General features: G+C 52.0%; 1 protein-coding gene across 11 annotated transcripts in view; it reads right to left on the reverse strand.

Moving 5' to 3' along the window:
• Positions 1 to 7,881: 7,881 nt before the first annotated feature.
• The window catches only part of DAB2IP (DAB2 interacting protein), a 184,103-nt gene continuing 173,561 nt past the window's right edge, over positions 7,882 to 18,423 (reverse strand). For 8 of the 11 annotated variants that reach the window (XM_053996186.1, XM_053996187.1, XM_053996194.1 and 5 more), the window contains 5 exons: positions 16,612 to 17,485; positions 14,201 to 14,353; positions 11,142 to 11,344; positions 10,473 to 10,560; positions 7,882 to 8,964 (listed from right to left, as the gene is read on the reverse strand). In XM_053996186.1, coding sequence (XP_053852161.1) covers positions 8,797 to 8,964; positions 10,473 to 10,560; positions 11,142 to 11,344; positions 14,201 to 14,353; positions 16,612 to 17,485 — 1,486 coding nt within the window. In that variant the 3' untranslated portion in view covers positions 7,882 to 8,796. Of the gene's footprint in view, positions 8,965 to 10,472; positions 10,561 to 11,141; positions 11,345 to 11,474; positions 11,566 to 14,200; positions 14,354 to 16,611; positions 17,486 to 18,423 lie in introns of those variants that run through there. The other 3 variants (XM_053996185.1, XM_053996189.1, XM_053996191.1) reach the window with 3 other exon arrangements.

Raw genomic sequence — 18,423 nt, forward strand, 5'->3', positions numbered from 1 at the left:
CCTGCTGAAATAGCAGTGAGGTGTCTACATCTGCCCAGCTACGCTCGACTTGTCTCACTCTGCCCTCTGGTTGTTCCTCCATAAGGGGAAATTGATAAAGTATTTATTTTTCTCTGGCTGTTTCCATCTGTACTGCCTTGAGAGCATCCTCCGGCTCGCTTGGTTTGTTCCAGCAGGATGAGGTCCCGAGCTCCCGCTATCCCTTCCCCAACCACACACAGCCCAGCTCGTGCTTTTCTCTGATTATTTCTGCCTTGCTTACCTTCACTTCACCTTAAGCACACACACAAAAAATCATCAGCGCTACCCAGATAAATCCATCTGGTCTCTGTCTCAGCCTCATTTAACCTCCCATTGAAGAGATTATATCACATGGTATTCAGCTGGAACCTATTACCTTGCATGCCCAAGCATATCACATTGAATTACCCTGGCCCACAGGCCTGCGGTGTTTGCTAATAGCTAATGGCTGCTTTTAACTTAGAGGTGATTTATTCGAGCGCGTTTCTGTTCGCAGTGCAGTGGTGGGGGGTGTGGCAGTGTGTTAAGCAGAGCTCAGCGAGGGAGCGCTGGCGGGATGGCTGAAGGCGGCGTGGCTTCACACCTCCGCCAGCTGCTCACGTTTCCCGGTATTCCCGTTCCCCACCGCTGTCCCAGATGCAGCAAGTGTTAGGGAGCGGGAGTGAGTGCTCCTGGCTGCCTGCGCGCAGCAAGGGATGCGGGAGGGCACAGGGCTCTGCCTGCCTGTTGTCACCAACCTGAGTGCCAGGGGGCATGTGGCACCTCCGTGCGCTCAGGAATGGCCCGGGAAGGGGGCAGTGTCCCCACACCATGTCCCCTGCCCTCTGCCTCAACCGCCTCTGTGGGAGGCTAATATTTTTTGCAGTTCTGATGGCAGAATTAAGTTCACTTGTGTCATTGCTGAATTTATTGCAGGTGTAGTGTGAAAGTGGTATGGAATTGCAGTAAAAGACAAAATTCATAAGCCTGTTATGGTGATGTGATGCAACTTCCCCTCTGCCTCATCAGTGGAAATACAAAAGCCCTTCTGCAGGTCAGGTTCAGATACATTGGTGAACAAGCAGGAGAAAGGGAGAATGCGAGTTTTGGAGGCAAACCCAGCTCCCTGATGTGTGGTTTGCTGAGTCTTGAGCCTCATGTTTGTCCTCCCATCAGCTCAGGTTCCCCACCACACTGCTCTCCTCACTCGGGGTGAGGAGGGACCGTGGCTTTCAGGAGGAAGAATAGTTAGTGACTCTAATAAATTAAAGTCAATCAGCTTGGGAGCTCTATTATTCAGGCTTCACTCCTTGATGATGTAGCACAAAAATCAAATGGTTGAGGTTATTCAGTTATGGCTTATACCACCAATGGGGAAATGTGATCATGTACGGGGCCTGCATCAATATTATTTATGTGTTGAGGGGCTGTGCTGGCTGTCAGGTGGGAAATGGCAGAAATCCTACATGTGTCCAAGTCCTTCTCCCTCTCACCTTACTTAATAACCAAGTAACGTGATCCACTGTTTGTCTAAGATCAATAACAGCACAGGGCACATTGTGACAAGCTGGGAAACATTTTTCCTGAGTATCTCAGGACACTGCAGGTGCTGAGGTGACGGTGGGGAAGGAGGTGCTGCCTGGCATGGGACACAAACCAGCTCCATCCTGGCCTGGCGTGGGCGGCACTGCTGGCCCTTTTGGCAGGATATAGATGAGTGTGGGCAGTCAATAGACATGGATAAAATAAAGTTGTGAACAGCAGCGGGAGCTAAAATAGCAACATCAATAGCAGTTTCCAGATAATGATCTAATTAGCACAAACAACAAGTTTCCACTAATGGCTCTTGTTCTTCCAGCTCCTTCCTTTCTGCTCGCCTGTTGTTATTGACTCTCTGGCAGGGAGCGGCTGCACTCCCATCTCTGGGGCCAAGGCTTTGGAGGTTTGTTTACTGCCAGGCTTTGAATTACTTCTCCAGAGGATGTTTGCTCAGGAGCCTGGGCTGCCGTGCGTGGGATGGGATGGCTGCACGCAGAAGGTGGTGGGGGCGGAAGGAAAATCAGCTGTTTGGCTTTTGTAGCTTTTGGGAGGCCTTGGGAAAGTTGTGCTCCTACTGCACATCCCTGTTGTAAAAATAAGGATGCTGACGTTCACCCACTGCAGTGGAGTGGGAGCTGACTGTTTGTGAAGGGCTTGGGAAGCTGTGAGCGAAAGATGCTTGTCAGGAGCAGATTAGAGACTGTTATTGGAGGAGCCAACACAAGCTGTTGCTGTCCTTCCCTCCCTAGGTATGAGCCTCATCTCTGCACCTCCCAGCCTTCCTCCCACTGAAAAAACAAACAGGCTCTTCTGTGCTCTTATGGCCCCAGCTTGGCAAGTATTGCCTTAATGCCATCACTTCCTCAGTTGTCAGTGGCCACTGTTCTGCCTGCTGCTTTGTCCTCAGTTGTGGTGAGCAAGATTCTTGCATTTTGAGGATGCCCAGTTCTGACATCTCCCAGGTGCCAGTTGCTGCTGGGACAATGGAGTGGGACCACAGCCGACACCACCTCAGCGTTGCCTGAGGTGCTTACTGGGCTGTGCTGGAGGGTGCTGCCTGGCACCAGGAGCAGCTCACGGGCCAGTGATTCTCACTTACTGAACTCAGAACAAACCCTGTACTTGTAAGGGTGCAATTACTGGAACATCATTATTGCTGATGAGTCCTGTGCTAAAATGACTCTCCAGACTAAAAAGCTCAAGCAAACGCATCTATGCTCCCCAGCCTCCCAGCCCCGTATTCCCGTGGCTGTTCTGGCTGCTGATCTGCAATTCCGAGTCTCACTTCTCCAGCCCTGCCCGTCTGCCAGGGCCCACTGGGATCGGCTGCAGCCGGGCTGTGGAGCCGCAGATGCTGAGAGCTGTCAAGTGCACAGAGACGTTCTGGGTGTTTTCGGCTGAGAATTCAGCTCTGCTCTAATGAAGCCGAACAGCCGCTAAGGAGGTTTTATTCAAGTCAGGGTGGTTTTGACTAATCCCTCCTTGCAGCATTTTCGGAGGTGCTCTGTGTTTCCAGGGCTGCGTTTTTCTTTCTATTAGTGCTCAAAATCAACAGTGTTGAGGGGGATGGCAGAGCCTTGAGAGAGGATTTTGGCCTGGGTGGGTTTTGGCTTCCCTCCCTGGGCAGGGGCCGGTTTCTGACAGGAACAGGAGGAGCGTTGTCCCGGCCGGGCGGAGCCCAGTGCCCAGTGCCCAGCCCGGCTCCAGCGCTGCTGAGCACAGGAATAGCCACAGGTGCTCTCCACATCCCGACTCATTTCGATGCAGCCAGCCTGTCTTCCACCTCTCCCGGAGGAGCTAATTATGATTATGTTAATGAGGCAGAGGTGCTGATGCTGCCCAGGGTTTTAATGACTTTCCTCCAAGTTTTCTGCTACTTTTACTGGAGGTAGAAGGGTGGTTTGTAAGGATTGGTGGGGACAGGAGCAGGCCTGGCTGTCAGACCCCCCCAGCATATGAAGGAAGAGTGGTGGAGCCAGGTCAGGGCTAAAATTCTACTGGGAGCAAATTTCAATGATGTCTTTGGGGAGGCAGATAAGACAGGTTTGTGTGTGCACATGTGGCATGTGCCAGGATGCTCTAAAAGCTGGAAATGACTGAGTAGAGGTGCTGGAGCACTTATGTAAAATATCTAAATAAATCTTTAATATTTCTAATTGCAAATGTACATAAATTGCACAGCCACATCATTTCTTTGAACACCAACAACTTTCTCTGTACATTATTACATAGTTTAAAAGGAGCTGAAGGAGATTCAGCAAACACTTCCACTTTGCATTTTTGTTTTTTAAACATACTTACAAAAAAAAGATTTGTTTTTCTTTATAAGAGGATATAAAACATAGCGACTGCTTATCAGGAACAAGTATCAGCCTAGCAGATATACAGAGAGAGGTATATCTTAAGACACAGTGATGTATGATAAAGGAATATGTGAACATGGAGGCTGCACTCTGGGGTACTGGTAGCTGATGCAGAGCCACATGGCATTTACAGCAATGTCTCAGCTCAGGGGACCTGTGAAAGTCAATGCTTGAATGTGACACCCTTTTCAGAAGCACGGTTGTTTCTGGATGTTGTGCAACGCCCTCAGGATTGGATTTGGTTTGGAAAGCCCATGAGCTGCATGTTCTCATGCTGCTGTTGTCCTCCCGCTCCCCCACGGGTGATTTTCCCCAGGGGAGAAGGAGAAGGCAGCAAAGTCTGTGCGGGCTCAGAGCAGGGCGGGTGCCACTGTCTGAGCCTCCTGGCTGAGCAATCTCCTCTGAAAGGGCCCTGAGGCTCAGAGACCTGCATGGGCAGGGAGTGTCCCTTCCTGTGACCACTGCAGGGAGCTCCTGGTGGCTGTGAGGCCGTGGCTCTGCCCCACACCAGGTCCCAGTCCTGGCCAGCCTGGAGGCCTGGATTGCTTTGAACGCAAACCTTTGGGAGGAGGTGACCCCAGCAGTCACTGCAGGCGGGAAGGACGGAGTGTCCACCCAGGAACGGTGTCACAGGTGTTCCTTTGGGCTTTTGCTTTGCACTGTCCAGGCAAAGCTGTGTGAAGGACAGGGCAGGGACCGTGGTGGAGCTGCTGGACCCACTGGTCACAGGCTGCTGTCAGAAAGGCCTCACCCCAGGGCTGCTCCCCCTGCACTGGGATTGCTGGGGAAAATGAGCCCCTTTCAGATCAGATTCCTGGGCCACAGCCTGTGGCTGTCCTGGCTGAACACATCAATGTATCTGCCATCTGTGACTGGAAATCCTCTCCTTGTCCATCACAGAACAGACCCCAGCACATTTTCTATTGCATCTGGGTGTGGACCTTAGGAACAGGAAAAAGCTTATGAGCTATCTAAAGTTTGGGAATGATTGATTCCTTGCTGATTGCTTTCCTAGGAGAGCCTGTGACACCTCACTGAGGTCCAGCAAGTCCCTTTGCCCTTTAGGAGTATTCATAGTAGCAGAACCTGTGTCCTGCAATCTTGCAGCAACCTCTGGGACTGGCTCCCAGACCAGAGGGTTCCACGTGTTCTCACAGTGCAATCAGTGCTTTACAGCTGCAAAAGCAGAAAACAAAACCAACCAGACTCAAATGACAATGCAAAGTGACACTGGACTCTTTGGATGGCGGCAGGATTTGCTTAAACTGGTGCAAGAGGGGCTGGTGACTACACTGTAGTATTAGTTGGCATGGGGAAGGACTGGGGTCCCTCCCATCTTTTGGCACTGAAGCCATAATCCCTGTCCAAAATGATGATACTTACAGTCTGCAGAGACCTTGGGATACCGGTCAGTCTGTTTCATCCCCCTTCACACAAAACCACTCATTTTTTCACTACAGTTTAACAAAACCCCGAATCAAAACTCTAAAAGCAGAATCTTTGCGGTGGGCCCACCACAAATCTGGATCCATGGCTTTGCTCCCTTCCCTCAGATCCCCGAGGGAGGAGGCTGGAATCAGAACATGGGTCCGGATCCAGATTTGGCAGCCCGAGCCCACCTCTCCAACACAGCAGTGAGATACAGCCAAATCCCGACTGAATAAGCAGCACCAGAAGTAAGTTACTATATACAACTGTTAGTGAGATAGATACGGTACAGTAAACACTGAGAACATTTACAAAAAAATATTAAGACTCGTATTAAGATAAAAATTGGAGTGTTTTTGCTTTGTTTACACTTTGATGAGTTTGCACTAGAACAGCCTCTTACTGTAGAAAGCGCAAGAACCAGGAAGGAAATGGAGCTGATCACCAAACCTTGGGGACAGCGGTGGTTTGCTCTGGTGCTGCAGCACCTCTCGGGATCCAGGTATTGCTATGCCAGGTACCAGCTCCGAGGCCATGGCAGGGAACACGCGGGGCTCCTGCACTCACACACGCACGCACACACACACAGAAATGTACAGCTTATAAATAACAGAAACACAAACTGAAGGAACAGAACAGAGCCTGGGCCTGAACACCTGTCCCCAAACCTTTTTAGGGGAGGGTCATGGTTAGGTCCAGTTGTTGACAGTTGCAGGAAAAGGAAACAGGGAAAAACAGGGGGGAATCTCTATGTAATGAGACTTCATCCTGATTTAAGTTTCTTTTTGTACTGGCTCGGGAAACTAAGCATCAACTCAGAAGGTGTTGGCACTGGAACTTTTAAGATTTTAATAACTGGCTGTGGAAGGATTTAAGCATTCCTGCTATTTCAGCAGAACAATATGTTCAGTAATTTGCAAGTTTGAGGGCAACCAGGAGTTTGTGACAGATCGGGGTGGGGGGGGAGCAGTGCCTTGGCTTGTGGTTGAGGAGAAGATTAAGATGTACTGTGCTTAGCTTCAGCACTAAACAATTGGTTTGTGGGTGTTTCTTTTTTCCAGCTCTTACGGAGAGCACTGACTGCATCCCAAAATTACTTCCATGTATGAATGGAAACGTCGCTGGTGGGGCGCCCGCCCCATGCCCTGTTAGCGTTTCCATTCCTCTATGTCACTTCTGTCTTGAAAAACTCCAGTCTCTCGCAACACAAATACTTAGAATTCAAAACAATCAGCTCTAAACAGGCATCTTAGGGCAAAAGCGTTTAAAATAGTCTTTTTTTGCAGGGTTCTTATGTATTTGACTCTGAGACAGTGGCAGGTGTAAATCTACGTACCCAACGGTTCACAGTACCCTGTATATTCCTAACCTGTCTGGGTCTTTCTCCAGTTGTAACCTTGTCAGATTTGTGAGGTTCTTCAAAGCCATCTGTGCTAGTCTCCAAAATTCAAAGGTGACTGTACTTGCCATAAGTACTGAGTTATGACATTGCTCTGAGGAGCTCCGTTTGGGGTCTGCTGTGTGCTGCACCCCTCGGCAGGTGTTGGCGGGGTGTGGAGACCTCAGTGCAACACGTTCGCTCCTCCTGGGCTTGGCCCAGGGCTTCCGGGGACCAGAAAAACGTGTAGGAAAAAGAGCATCTTTAATTTTGCAAACGATTGCATGAGGAAGAATGCTGTTAAGGAGCCTTACAGCTGTGGGGCAGCACGGCAATGCAGAGCTTACTGGCAAAGTGTCCTGCTCGGGCAGCCTGGGAAGTGTGAGGCTGGAGACGGTACCTAAGCAGAGCAGAGCTCAGGGAACGTCCTAGTCCCTTGGGCTGTACGTTTACACATGGCAGGAGGAGCTAGGACAGGCGTTGAGCAGTGTGTTAACCTTTAGAGGGAGCATAGGCAGATGTCCTGTACACTGTACACTGTCCGTATCTCAGAGAAACCTCTGGCTCTCGGTACGAGGGACCTGCTCTGAGAGTGGGACTTGTGAAGGACTAACTGCAAGAACCACGAACCCACAAACACACCGTGGCGGCAGGTCAGCGGCACAACCCCCGTGAAGGGGTGCCCCCTCCGCTGAGCACAACGTGTCTGTGCCGAAGCTGCGCGTTTCGGCGCTGGGAAAGTCTAATCCTGGCTTATGCCTGCACAGTGCTCCTGACAAGGGGCCTTTCGGTGGTGGCTGCTGTTCTTGGTGGTTACTCCCTTATGACCATGTTTTACATTCTTCAAGCCGGTTAATTTCCATGCAGTGCTCATTCCCAATTTAAAGAGGACAGTATTCCAGAAAATGGGATCTTTTTTTTTCTAATGCATACTGTGAAAGAAAAGAAATACAATTACCGATCTTCATGGTTCTTCAGGGCTTTTTCTTGTTTCTTTGTCTGTTTTTCTCCCCAGAAATAGCAAAACTCTCAGCACAGAGCATTCCATCCCCACAAAGAACCCTTGATCAAGCAGGAAGCTGCCACTCCACGTAGCCCCCTCACTCCCCCTCTACCACAACAGGCACCAGCAAATCCAGCCCCTGTCCCTCAATCACAGCTCAGGGACCAAGCTCAGGCAACATTCACTTTATTCTGTGGCAGGAAGTGTGCGTGGGACAGTGCCTGGGGCTATTGCTTACAAAACTCTTCCCCTTTATTTGTGAGAGAGCAGAAGCTGTCCAGAGGAATCGAGTTGCCATTCACCAGGTGCCAGCTCCTCCCTCCACTCCTGTGCCAGAGCCTTGGCCTTGCTCTGTGCCCCTAGGTTGCCCAGGGACCCCCAGCAGCACCAGTCCTGCCCCCCTGCCAGCGGGGCTCCCCACACAGCACCCCTTTGGCCACCACACCGCCCTGACCTTCCATCTGCACTGTGCTCCCTGTATGGGCAGAGTTAATTAAACACTAATTAGCTGCATAAATGCCCTGTGGATGCTGTAAAAGTCAGCGGCCTCACAAAAGCCCCCAGGAAGGATGCTGGGCTCGGCTGGGGTTCACTTTGGGAGGGCTGTGCTCCGGGGGGAGTCACAGGAGGAGCGGGCCAGGCTTTGCTGCCGTCCCTCGGACGCTACATCCAGCAGCACACTTGAACTGGACTTACTGGGCCCCTGCCTGCTGCAGGCTCTGCCCAGCTCCCTTTATTTCGCTTACTGCAATGACAAGGACGTTACTCCTTGCTGGGAGGGGTGAGGCATATCCTTTGGGCAGTTTAGAAGGAAAAGGTTACTTTTGTTTAAACATTAAACACTGACTCAAATCCAACAGTGACAGCGATTCTCAAATATATGTTATTTCCTTATGCCACTCATCTCACACTCGACATTCCCGTCCCTCAAAGAGCTGGCAGGACATCTCCCAGCAGGGTCAGTCGGCGCCGTCCGCAGTAAGGAGCTGGTGCTCGGGGAGCAGCCGTTCTCTGAAGCCGCGGCTCACGCCTGCTGTGCTCGGTCCCTCCGGCCAGGCCTCTCCTGCGGCAGCGCCCTCCGCGCGTTAACAATTACTGCTGTTTCTGAATTCTCCATTCTCTGTAATCTGCAATTTAGTTGGGTTTGTGGGGGAGATCCCATTACGTGTCTGCATGCTGTACCTCTCTTTCAGCTGAGTAAGGGCACTCATTAGCCGTGCGTTGGCAGCATCCAGGGAAGCAATGCGTTTCTCCTGCAAGCAAACGGGCAGAGGGCACAGTCAGTGGAAAGGCACGAGCCCTGTCCCTCTGGGATGTCAGCCCAAAACAGTGACCCAGAGGCCTTTTGGACCAGGACCTTTCTCTTTGGCATTCTTAGATGGGGGGTTTTTAAGTGCTACACAGCACTTTTTGAAATCCGCAGGGCTACAAATATCCCCTGCCTGTGCAATGTGAGCTACATTTATTTTAGCATCCTGTTGAAAATGTAGGTAACATAGTTGCTCTAATTATTCAGTTATACACTGTACTGTTTGTTCTAACTCAGCTGTTACAAAAGATGGTAGGATTCCATTTCTAAGCCCAAACTCTCCCAAGGTAGTTATTCCTGTCAGTATTTAATTAGTATAAATTAATAGTTTAAATGACTTGTAGCCTCCCAGCTGTCTTTGATGGCAGCTCTCACCGATTACAGCTTTGTAAGGATGGGAGCAAGCGCTTCCATGTTGCAGCCTGATTCTACCACTCCTGTTCTTTGCAACACCCAACAATGTCATCTTTCTGTGACTGCCACGAGCAGAGGAACAGAACCAGCTCAGGAGACAAAGCAGTTGCATGTGTGCAACTCTGAAAGTCCAGCAGTGAACACGTCTAACACATGTACAGCCTGAGGTGACCAAAAGAGAACAGCAGAGAGCGTGCAGGGGCATGGTCAGAACCTCACATGTACCCCACCAGGTGCAGGGGACAGGAGAAGGTCCCAGAGCTGCTGGGAGGCTGCAGGTACCACCACTGACACCTCAGGGACACCCTGGGTCTGCTCACCTCTGCTGGAGCATGGAATAGAACAGGATGGACGATTTAGCAGCTTTGAACAAATTCCTCCCCAGAAAAGCTGGGGTTTTTCTTACGAAGTTACTACTGGCTCCTTTTTAATTAGCTATACAGTGAATTACTCCTGAGTAGTGTTGTTAAGTGTAAGGCCAGAATATACTATCACTTCTAAGCCACAAGCTGTAGGGAGGCCTGGTTGGTGAGGACATGGTGGCCTCTGTTAGGCAAACTAAAAGATTATGGGCTGTATTTTCATGTTCTCTTTTCCAAGCACAGTGTTTGCATCCATCATGTGATGCTCCTCTTCCACTGTAATTGATTGCAGTAACTGAGCTTCCCAATCCTGCAAATCACAGCCCAAAGGCTTAAAAAAACATGTTGGTTTGGCTGTGGGCAGGCTGTGTGTTCCTTGTGTCCAGGTTCTGATAATCCAGGCATTACTGGGACATGAAGCACCAAGCAATGCTCCAAGGGATGTGATCCTTTCACTGACTAAGTTGTGGGCACGATCCCTCTCCAAACTGCCACCCCATGCCCTCTGTGCCACACTCCAAGGCTGCACACAGCTGTGACAGACACCGTGTCCTGCTGCAGCTTGGTGCTGACTCACCCACACGGTCTGACCATGGGCTGGCACTGCTGCAGGAAGGACTGTGTGTTGGCAAACCCACCCTGAAAACTGAAGCAGCCTTTGGCATGGGGCACTCACCTGTGCATCAATAATCTTCTGCTTGGAATCCACAGCAGCCTGCATTTCAGCATGATCCTTCTTTAACTCCTCCTCAACTGACATCAGTCTGGGAGCCAAGCACACAAGAAAAAATTACATTGGCTGGGCTCTGCTAAATCCAGGTATTACCCTCACACTCTGCCTCCTCTTACCCACAAACCAAGCTTTTTTTCTTGGCTCTTACTCTTCCCTGGAGCTCCTTCTAGCAGAGTGCCCCAAAGCTGAAGTGACAGCACAGTGAAGGCTGACCCAGTGGTGAGGGCTGACTGAAAGTACTAGGTGGGCTAGGCTCAGGTAAAGGTGAAACCAGCTGCACTGAAGCAGTCCTGGACAAATGTAAAACCACTTCCCACTGGGTGGGAGAAAGGGATTTAGAGTTACAGGTAAGGGATGGTGATGAGAGCCATAGCTATATGAACAGAACAAGCCTGCCAGAGCCTCCAAGCTCTCCCCTCCTGAAGTTCTGCCCTTGTGCATCAGGAAAACATTGGGGTTTTCCTTGTCCCAGGTAACACGGAGGGGAAAACCCATATGTGAAACCTGCCTGGACCTCCAAAGAATTCTGATCGTCCTGAGAAGGGGCGAGCTCTAATGCCAGCCAGGCTGCTCTGCCTTACTGCCATCCCCAGCCCTCCCATCCCCCTGTACCTGCTGATGATGCCCTTCATCTGGATCTCCTTATCCTCCTGCTGCCTCCGGAGCCGCTCCTCGCTCTCCTCCAGCCTGGCCTGGTACTCCAGCACCAGCTTCTGCGTGGTTTCCTCCTGGCATTTGAAGCGAGTCTCATATTCCTCCAGCTTCTTGTTGGAGATGCGGAGCTTGTCCTGCAGCACCACCAGGTCCTGCTGGTACTGAGCGTGCAGGGACAGACACAGGAGGAGAAAACACACGTGGCACGTTACCTCGTAGGGTCTGCCCTTGCCAGGGTTTCCCCCAAACCCGCTCGCGCCCCTCTCCATGTATCAGACTATAGCTGCAAACCCGTATCAGACAACCCCGCTCGCCGACACCTCCTCTTCCGTCTTCTCCGCGGCGCCAGGGGCGAAGCCGGGTCCGCGGGGCGGGCAGGTCGCTGGCAGGTGCAGAGAGTGGGCTGTTAGCAGAGTCTGGCATTTCACAGGGGAAATGCAGGTTAGAGCGGGCCCATGGCAAAGGCGGCGGGCAGCTTCTCACACTGACAGCGCGGGGCTCGCACAGGCAGGGAGGCTGCAGCCGTGGGATTTGGGGTTCACGCAGGAGCTCTTCAGTCTGCAGCAATAAACGGGGGGGCCAAGCACGAGGGGCAGTGACAAATGCAGGACACTGCTGTCTCAGCACCTTTCATCGAGCCGAGGGCACCGTGCTGGCTGAGCAGGGCACAGAGCACTCCTGCCTTCTTGGGGCCAGCATTTAACGCAGATCTCAAACCAGGGTTCAGGCCAAGAAGAGCTGCTGCATGAAGCCAAGACCCCACGGTTGTACTGTTCAGTTGGGGGAAGCTATAAATCAGCAGCAGAATCACATAAAGCAATTTAAAAAATTAAGAGCTTTTGAACTCGCTAAAACTGGGTTCAGCTACTGCGGCAGCACAGCATTCAGTAAACTTGTTTTGCTAAAGGAAAATCCAGTGAGTGTGTGCACAAGAAAACTGCTTTAACTTCAAAAAATTATATTTGGACATATGCTTTTTTAAAAAAGCATCTCAACTGGAATAACTTTAGAATAATTAACATGCAGCTGATAATGTGGCAAGCTGCTTTTAAAGTCAGAGACAGGAAAAAGGCTTCCATCTGAGTCATGAAGGCTGTTAAAGCTACAAGTGTTATTAATGAACTGAGAGAAGTACACTCTGTTGTGTCTTGACTTGGCCCTTCCCCTTGGCCATCACTCCTGGGTAGGCACTGCAATGACAGGCTGGGTCATGTCCCAGGTCTGAAAGTCCTGGACCAGCTCTAGGGAGAGGGGAGGGCAGCCAGGCTGCTGCTGGGGACTGGCCAGCACTCCACTCAAAAATAACTGCAAATATTTTTGCAGCACTCCACTGCAAAAATAACTTCAGCTCCCAAGGATTGAAAACTTAGGAAGCTGATGGTTTCCTGAACTGCCAAAGTACTGGAGCAAGGTGGTTTTCCTTTAGCAAAGCTCTTACTGCAGCACAGGAACGACACGGTTTGCACATGGAACCTGAAGCAATGAGGGAACAAAGCGCCCGTACAGCTGCACAGTAGCACTAAAGTCAGACAGCAGGGAGTTGCTTGAACAGGAAAGATTAAATACCTACCCTAGCCTTAAAATAGGAGCAGCGTAAGTGAGCTCAGAGGAGAGCAGGAGAGGCCTCAGAGCCTGAAGGAGTCGCTCCTGTCTCTAGAACACTTGTCTCATTCTCAGTTACCATTCCGGTCTTACAGTAATGGGGAGAGAGGTTATGCTAATGGTGATCTTGAATGTCAGTGACTGATGGGACAGCAGAGTAAGGATAGATGCTGCATGGCAATGAGACAGCCTGGGCTGGAGCTCTGCTGGGCTTGGGGCAGGCACTGGGATGTTGCAGTGTCATCGGGGTTTGTAACCCCACCATTGCCTGCCCTGCGCCCAGCCAGGATGGGCTAAACCCACAAAACTGCCCTGATCTTCCTGGGGCAGCTGGGAGCTGCTGCCTTGCACCTCCTGGCTCCTACAACATCTGCCCTCAGCATTTTCCTTGGGTTTAAGAGGTGACAGTCCCCAAATAACACAGCACAGCAGAAAGAGCACAGGAAGGCTATTGGAACAAAACCAGAAACATGTCTGTGCTGGGAAACAGGACGGGGGCTTAGGGAAGGATGTTGTCTGCAGTGCTGGTGTGACAGAAGAGAAGCACATTGAGGAAACATCCCAAATGCTATTGATGCTCAAGTGCCACAATCCCAGCAGAGCCAGGCTGCTGAGAAAGAACCTTGCAGAAGCAGCAATCGGCAAAGATGGGATTTTCCCAGCTTCTGACTGTTGGATCCTCATTTTTATCCTTCTTTTTCATCCTAGCCAGGCCTACTTTGTCTTTTCCCAGCTTCTTCCACTCCAGGAAGGAGGGGAAAGGAGTAGCACCCCTCTGCTTCAGAAGCACAGGGCCTTTGTGGGCCCAGGGGCTGAGACTGAATACTCTGCACATGGCTTCCTGGCAGACCCCTGACTGGCCAGGCCCTGATGTGTGTGACACTGCCATAAGCTTGTGAAAGTGCCACAAAGTCACCCCAGGCACCAGTGCTGTCTCTGAGACCAAAATTTGGACTTAATTTTTAGGTCTGTGAACAGCTTTTTGACACGGAAGCTGCTTCCTGCTCCATGTCCCTGGTGTGAGGCATGAGGCTGCTTGTGCCTTACTCCACCTCTGTTACAGGTGTGCTTAATCCCCTTTTTAAGCTTTCTTCCCAGCAGCTGGGTGAGTTGGAATGGGGAAGAGTAAGAGGCACTGGCTGGCTGAAGAGTTTGTTTCAGGGCAGCATCAGCACTTGATTCCTGGCTCCTGTCCTTCTTTACTTGCTTTCATCAGAAGGTGATTCCAGTCACTGACTGTGTGAAAACCTCCCAAACATTTCCCACAAGCTCCCTGTGAGGCCGAATAGGACACGGAGAAACCTGGTCCCTCTCTCCTGCACACAGCCCACCTTCTCCCCAGGGTGCTCAGGGAATGACATTCAAGGAAATCCTCTCTCTATTCAGAAACTTGTTTCAATCCAATCAGGTTTTACCTTTTCTGCTTGGCTGAGCTCGTCCTTATTCCTGAGCTTATCCCTGTGCTTGGAATCTGGGTCAATGCTTTCATCTTCTAAAAACTGCATGTTCATATTCAAAAGCCAAGCAGCAGTGCGGTCCAGGGCATTGGGGTTCACAGGAGAAGGGGCCTACAATGAAACAATGATACAACCATGACAAAAGAAAAACCTGTAACACAAATGGTCATGAAGCCGGAGAGAGAGAGAGAGTTTCCTTCCAAGCAGATCCTCTCCCATGCTGCTCAGACAGCAACGAGCCAGGCTGAGCTACCAGAGCAGCTGGGGCTGGAGCAGGAGCAACTCCTGTTCTGCAGTTGGATGTTATTTTGGGTCAAGCAATGGAACCTGCTCAAAGTGTCCCGGTGTCTGAGCAGATCCTGTCACCTCACAGGGACACAACCTGTGAAGGTGCTGAGCTGCAGGTGAGCAGAGTGGCTGGATGTGGTTTTTTCACTCCATGAGCAGAGTTCTCTCAAGTCTTCATCTTGTTATGAGCCATCTTTGCTTCCGTGGATTCCATAAAACAAGATCTGAAAACTGAAATGCTCCTTATGATCGTGCAGGCGCCTTCTTGGAGAAGAAAAGTTTCTTTTCAGCTGAGGCTACACTAAGGATGCTGAAGAGGTCTAAATGCTCAGTGTCACTTATTAGCAGTGATGTTCCATGGTCAGTGAGCTACAGTCACATCTGCTGCCTTTCAGTCCTGGCCTGGGCAGGGACTGCCAGTGGCACTGCCTAAATATTTTCCAACTACATTACAAGGAAGTCACTCTTCAGCTATTTCCCCTCCATCCTGCCTCGCTATAAGCTGCCATAAACAGTGAGATGAACTCATGGGATCTGCATGACTTGGTCATTTGAGTTAATGACTTGGGAATTCAAGTAAAAAAATTGGAAATGTCAGAAACTTTCTCCTTCATTCCAACCTCTGGATAGAGAAACCCAGTCACTGTCAGCCAGCATAACAGGAGGTTCTGTGTCAGGAGTGGGGACTGGTTTCATTTCCCCACTGGGGTCAGGGGCTTTCCCATGCCATCTTCCAGTCTGGTCTTCTGCCTCCAGAATTATGAATCGGAGGCATCAGACTTGGCTCATGAGCATTGCTTGCTTGAGCATTACAAATCCTCATGCTGCTGACATGCAAATAAAACGTGCAGAGTGAGGGTGGGAGAGGCATTCTTAGACTTCAGGTCTGAAGAGAAACTTCGAGAGGACCACAGGGATGGGTGGAGGAATCTTCTGTGAAGAGAACCTGGCCAGGGCTTTCCGATGGCCACCTGGAGAATCCTTGTCTGTCTGGAAGAAACCCTGCTACAACCAGGCCTCCGCTCCTTGCACAGCTCTGTGCCCTCTGTCCCTAATGAGCATTGATTGTGTTACACAAAGGCTGCTGCACGGTGCTGCTAATGCCAGCGCTTCCGGATCGATACTGGAATCATGGAGCAGCCCTGGGTGGGAGCATGAACAACTTTCTGTGGGCAACACTGACCAGGCTCCACAGCTGCTGTGTGGGAGAGGCAGACACAGCAACACTGAGGGCTGGAGAAAGGCCTGAGCTAGCTCAGGGTCTGGGTGCAATGGGCTCTTGCTGCTTGTCCAGTCTCTGTGTTTGCTTTTCTTTTACAACTCTTCCTTCAGGCACAGAGGTCTTACTGTGACAATGTTCTGTAGGGCTGGTTTTGAAATGCAGAGTGAATAAATGAGCACTATAAAAACCATTTGTCCATGCCAGGACACCCAGAGGGCCTTAGGCCTATGACCTACTGCCTTCCATTTTACCTCCACGGACAGTGGTATGGAATTCTGTGCAGCCCAGCACGTGGTCTGGGACTGGGATCACTGCAGAGCTCTGCACAGCAGGAACGTCGCTCTGGGCTCCTTCCTCCCTGCTCCTATGGGAGGGTCTCACAGAGCAAACAGGAACGTCCAGGAGCGCCACGGCCCCGCTGGGACGGGAGCAGCAGCAGGCAGGCTCTTAGTTACAGGAGATCAGGGTCTGTTCCAAGCCTGGGAGATGGCGCGGGGTTGGCTATGGCATGGGATGAGAGCCTGGGCATGGAGAGGCAAAGCAGTGACAAGATGGTAGCGCAGGACAGTGGCATGGCTGCCACTGCCCTCGAGCCTCTGCCACCTACCGCCGTCACGCTCCAGTGTGCCGCGTGACGGAGGGACGCCAGGAGTGGACGCTGCTCTGTGTTCCTGTCCCTGGAGGGTCTCTGTCTCAGGCCAGGGGTGCCAGAGCCGAGGTACATCCCCACATGCGATGCCACTATGGGGTTGGCACTGATGTGGCAGCTCAGAGCCACATCCCCTCCCATGGCAGCAATCTCCACGGGCTAACCCCACCTGGCCCCTTCAGTGCCAGGGCCCGGACAGCCCGAACTCACCTGTTTGTGCATCGTGCGCTGCTTCATCTCGGGGCTGTCACCCTTGGAGGAGGAGGACTGCTGCCGGAGCCGCGCCCCGCTGCCGGGCCAGTCGGGCGACGAGGACATCATGCTGCCGCTGGAAGGTCGCTGGTACTGCACCGTGTTCAGCAGGGAGGGCGGCGTGCGGCCGCGGGTGACGGGCGGGGGCGGCGGGGGCGGCTGGTCGATGCGCCGCTGCGGCCCCGCGCTGTTCTGCCGCGGCATCGTGGGCTGGCCGCCCTTCTCGGTCAGCGACAGCTGCCGCCGGGCCAGCTCGCCCGGCCGGCGCGAGAAGTCCTCGCCGGCCGCGGGGCCGGCGAAGCCGTGCTTGTTGGCCGTCAGCTCCTCGCTGTTGCTGTGGGAGCTGAGCGAGCTGTGGCACTCGGAGCCGGAGTCGCCCAGGCCGCGCGGGGACAGCGGCAGCCCGGCGGCCATCTGGTACACGGGGTTCTGGAAGGACAGCGGCGCCAGCAGCTGGGGCCGGCCGGGCGCGCTCTCGCCGCTCGGCGTGGTGGGGGTCTGGCCCACCCGGCGCACGGTGGCCATGCCCGTCACGCTGTTCTGCTGAGTCCGTGTGGTCCATACGCCCTGCAACTGCCCCAGGGACGACTGACTGTCATTGAGCGAGTCGGCTGTGCCGGGCGCGTTGGCCCCACTGTCCAAGAGCCGATTGTCCTGCAAGTCCACCATGGACAAACTCTTGCTGCCATTAGACATCTGCACGTCGGGCTCATTGGCCTCTGAGTAACTGGAGCTTCGGGCAGGCGAGGGCTGGGCCCCAGCAGACCTTGTGACAAAAAACAAGTCCTTGTTTTCAGGGGTTGGAGATGGTAACCGTGTGAAATCTATCAGACTGCGGGGAAGTCAGTGCGTAAGAAGAGGAGAGGAAAACAAAACAAAAAAGAAGAGTTGTGAATGCTGCACCGGAGCAGGAAAACAAAATCACTCAGAAATCAGGGTGGTGCAGCTGTGTGGGACAGGGATGGGGACAGGCACAGGACCCAGCCCTGGCAGGAGCAGGGACAGGGCTGGCCCAGCCGGGAGCAGTGTGAGGAGTGGGGAGGGTGCTGTGGAGCCCCGGGCTGGCCTGGGAACGGACAGGTGAGGGCAGGTGAGTGAGGGCAGTGTGTGCACGCAGGGCTCCCAAAGGCTGTCTCCATGCCAGTCCCGTGTCCCTGCTCTGTACCTGGGCAGCAAGCTCCTGTGGGAACACTGGGCAGCATTTGGACAGCACAGAACACTGTGGGGGCCGGGTAACACCAGGCCTCCCAGGTCAGTGAGCGCTCACACAGCAGAGCTAAAGCCTGGCAGCTGAAGGTTATCCCCCCACTCCTGCTGCAATGCACATTCATGCAATATTGATTTCTTGGGGATAGGAAGAAAGAGCTTTCCAGTAGCTTCATGTGAATATTCTGCTGATCAAAGATGGTGCATTGTAAGCAAGTATGGGGGGGGGAAGCATATTGTCAGAGATCCTCCATAGCACTGGATTTAAATAATTGCACCTCATGCTGGGAGGCACTAGAGATGAAAACTGATTAGAGCAAGTCCAGTGCCATTGCTGCCTTTCATTCCTAATTAAACTGTTAAATATTACGCAGTTTCCACTTACAAGCTATTTTACTAGCACAGTCTTTCTGTTTGTGTGGGCTCCATTTCGTTTTCCACAAACAGGTTATTAGAGGTCTGCAAAAGCCTCATCCTTCCCATGAATGAAGCTCCTTACTTAATCAGGCCAGAAAGTACATAGGTGACTGTCTGTGAATCACTGCTCAGCAGTGAAAACTCCTA

This window comes from Vidua macroura, chromosome 21 (assembly GCF_024509145.1).
Source record: "Vidua macroura isolate BioBank_ID:100142 chromosome 21, ASM2450914v1, whole genome shotgun sequence".
In the NCBI taxonomy this organism is placed as follows: Eukaryota; Metazoa; Chordata; class Aves; order Passeriformes; family Viduidae; genus Vidua; species Vidua macroura.